At 51.3% G+C, this 4,049-nt stretch overlaps 1 protein-coding gene across 1 annotated transcript; it reads left to right on the plus strand.

Moving 5' to 3' along the window:
• The first annotated feature begins 793 nt into the window (after positions 1-793).
• LOC131284101 (uncharacterized) lies at positions 794-2,595 on the plus strand. Its single transcript, XM_058312957.1, has 3 exons — positions 794-2,116; positions 2,186-2,302; positions 2,527-2,595. Exons 1-3 carry the CDS (start codon positions 794-796, stop codon positions 2,593-2,595), a joined length of 1,509 nt encoding a protein of 502 aa, XP_058168940.1.
• Positions 2,596-4,049: the final 1,454 nt, after the last annotated feature.

Here is a 4,049-nt window from a genome sequence, read left to right on the forward strand (position 1 = left end):
CCATTGAAAACAGAAGTGGCGTAGGATTGGTATCACACGAAAGTCTACCGGCTTGTTCGAAACGCGTTGGGTGCACCCATGTCATCCCACTTGCGTGTTCTTATCGAGCATATGCGCAGCCGCGAGTCCGTCCGCGTGAACATTGCAAAGGAGTTAAAAAAAAGCGATTTGTGTACAAACAAATCGTTGCGCACGGTTTATAAATAAGCCGCCTCGTACGCTGCCGTGGCGGACTCGCCCAGAGTAGGACCTACGGTACCGACCTACGCGCCGTTTAGTGACCGTTCTTTCCTCAACGCAACCACAACGATACGTCGGGTCGTGGGATTGCCGTTTTTTTCCCGGTTCGATCTCCAAAACGCGGCTACTGTGATCTCTATCGCAATCAACACCCCGTGGGGCGACACGTTGTGATACCGTGTCGTAAAGAGGGCACTTCGCTCGGACCAGTTTGGACGCGTTTGAAAGTGGAAGCGCTGAAAATCGCACATCGAAACCTGTCAAAATGCGACTTACATAAGCTTACGTAGGTTTTTGGCACGGAAAATCCTTTCAAGGGCGCGCTGCGCATGCCTACACGGCGCCGTGGCGTGTTTATTTCGGTTGCGGCGACACATTGCCGCCTCTCGTGCCGCCTAGAAACAGCTGGGATTGCCTTTAGGCCTGGTGGACCTGGTGAACTAAACAACGCAAAAACAAATTGACACTTTAAAAACGGTGTGGTGGAACTATGATGTATACGGTTTGATCGGCACGTGAGTTTTGAAGTTTGAGGAATTTTTGTGCACCGAAAATGTCAAACAAACTGCCGGTGCGCACTCTGGGGGAGATCACGCTGGCTCAGCTGGCTGGCACGATCGTGGGCGCGATCGGGACGATGGTGCAGCAGTGTCAGGCTTTCGGCATCCCACCAGACTACGCGCTGCTGATGGTGGAGATCAACTCGTACCTGGAGAGCATGGGTGCGACCAGCAACGTGTACGAGGACCTACTCCGGGTGATCCTATGCTCCGATTCGCTCGAAGCGTCGATGCGCTTCTGCTGTCTGCAGATGCTGCTGAACGAGGGCGTCCAGTGCTTGGTGACGGAGATCTTTCCCGTGCCGTACTACGAGCGCATCCTGCAGGTGATCGCCGGCCAGGGTCGAGGGCTTCGGCAGCTCAACATGAAGGGCGTGTGGGTGAAGGAGGAGAGTATGTGCTATATGTTCGAGATTGTCAAGCGATTGCCGCACCTCACCAAGCTTACCATCCCACACATCGCCAACGACAACCTGCTGAAGCATATCGCCGACTACAGCCGCTGTTTGCGCCAGCTTGATATCAGCGGTGAGACGGATATCACCGAGATCGGCATCGAGTACCTGTGCTACGGCACATGCCGGGATCTGCTAACCTACGTCGACATCGGCTCGCTCGGGGACGAGAATATCTGTCACACGGACGTAGCACTGCTGCTACGATACCTACCCAATCTGACGACCTTGCAGTCTTATTCCTTCGTAGGCCGCAGTTTGCTTCATATCCTCGAGGAGAAGGATGCCGGATTCCAGTGTCGGTTGAGTTACATACACGATACGAACACGACTGGGGCTTCGATGGACGCAATCGTGCGAACATGCCCCCGGCTGGAGGACATCTACCTTGACTCCCCGGAGATTGGCATCCTCGAAAAGCTAAAGCCGATTCGGCTCCGTCGAATCAAGCTGTACAAGTTCAGCTGCTACGAGCTACTCGGTCTACTTGAGGCCGGTGGTCCCGGAAGCTCCTTGTACCATCTAACGACTATCAAGGGTTATGGACCGCTCGAGATTAACCGGCTAGTCCGGGTCTGCCCAAACCTGCTCGATCTCGATCTCTACATGATGGACTCGCTTACGTTCTCCGGTGACTCAAGCTTTCCGAATCTCCAAGGTCTGGAGATTCTGAGCAGTCCGATTCAGAAACCGAGCTTGCGGAACTTCATCTGCCGAACTACGACGCTCAAACGGCTCGCTGTGGATACGGTTAGCTTCTCCGACGAGGACATCAGCTCGATGGTCATTGAACACGACTTCTTACAGCTGGAGGATGTATGGTTTACCTCGGCACCGTACTTATCGATCGCTGCAGTTGAGGTATAAACGCCCTACGGACTACTCTAGTGTTTTATCCATCGTAAGCTTTCAATTATTCTCATTCTTTAGATTTTGATGGATCGTTGCCCGGAACTGCAGAGTGTTGGACAGCTGAGCGGGTGGGCTTTAACACCGGACGACGTGACGTTACTGCGCGGGATCCTTAAGAGCTGCAACGCATCCCTGGTACTGTCACCAGCAAGTATATTTCCTTAGCGCCAACCAGCCTTTCATCCACCCCGGTGTGGCGTCTTTCCCCTCGATCTCTCCCCGTTTCGCCTCACATTGTGTCCCTAACCTTACTAAAACCCTACACATCCCAACATATTGATTTTCTTTGTTGTCCACCCATCTCCATTTGCCATCCCTCTCCATCGGCATGTGTCCACCTTCCACCGTCCATCTCGTAGATCCTCAAGCCGTATCAGCCCCGACCGAAAGGACGACACGACCTGGCGTGGATCTTTGTGCCGGCGTGATAACAATCTAGTGTGACCGAAGACGTAGGCGGCTCGGCGAAGTTCGAACTAATAAAGTCGACTCGATGTTTCTTCGCTATGCCAAGTCCCAGTTTAAGGTGTTGACCGGTGGTTTCTTCTTGTCTATTTTCCAAACTTTTCAGATCGTTCAATCACTTTGATGGGGGCCGGTACAAGCATACACACAGACTTAAAATGCAGCAGGTTGATTTTTGGCTGCAGTTGGAGCTTTGCGATTGGAGATGATTGGATCTTTTTTAATACTTTCAAAACTATGTTAAAGTCGCTACAAGAAACCAAGAACTTCTACAATAAACTTACACAGCAGCGTATATGATGTTTTTCGTCTATTCCAGTAAATTTTCGTCGCGTCGCCACTTCGCTCATCGCAGACAAAGTATCGGCGGGGTGATCGGAGGTGATCGTCATCGCATCAGTAGGAATTATCTTTCATTTTGTCTTCCAACCCTCTTCTCCTTGCCTCTGGAATCGTTGGGTGTGCGTTTTAAAGTTCTTTTCTTTAAAAGCTTCTGATTGATGGGTTGGCTTTCGCTGCAAATCGACCGAGCATAATCAGGGCGTTCGAGGGTTCGTTCTGGATGGGCAGAAGTCGAAGGGTTTGGTTCTTGGCACTCGACAGCCAAAATTACGAACGCATGCTGCCGCTTCGGTTCACCATGAAAAAAAAAATTGAGTGCGAAAAGGCGTCCTAATGGGCAAGAAAAAAGGTCTAAACGGGTCAAAATCGTAAGGTACCTCCGAGACGAACGTTGCGGGATGACAAAATCTCCGAAGAAGCCTTCCAAAGTCCGACCCGTTTGCACCCTTCCGAGGATAATGAAGTAAACACGACTGGCTGCAACGTGCGAGACTGCATTACGATGCAGTCGGGCTTTCAACAAGTTCACCACCTGCCATCCTGAGCACCAGGGAGAGCCAACGAATTGAGGTGGACTAGTGAGCAATAATAAAAAAAAAACATTGGAAACAAGAACTGGCTTTGGACGAGCGATGGAGCACCGGAGAGCACGGGAAGAAACGGTGACAAAACAAGCCGGGATGCTCGTGAACCAAGGTTCACTTCGTAGTGCTAACGGAAACGGCAAAGGGAAGACACAAACGAGACCAACAAAAAAGTGGTTCAAACAAACTGCAAGATCTCCCCGAGAGACGTCGAGCTGGAAGAACGTCGCAACTCCGTTCCAAGCGGAAAATAAAACAAACATCAACACAAAAATGCTGCTTCCATGCTGCGGGAGCAAAACTGGACTCCTTTTATCGTGCTCGCTTCCCGACGCCTGACACCGTTTAAACGCGGAACCACTCGATAGGGAACGGGTGAGTCGGTCCAACCGGGGACGGACCAACAAGCCAAAAGATTGCAACAGTCATAAAACCTGGCTGCACCCAGATGCAATTCTGGAATGGTTGGTGTTGCTCGTTGCCATATAACC

The sequence above is a fragment of the Anopheles ziemanni genome, chromosome 3, assembly GCF_943734765.1.
Source record: "Anopheles ziemanni chromosome 3, idAnoZiCoDA_A2_x.2, whole genome shotgun sequence".
Classification (NCBI taxonomy): domain Eukaryota; kingdom Metazoa; phylum Arthropoda; class Insecta; order Diptera; family Culicidae; genus Anopheles; species Anopheles ziemanni.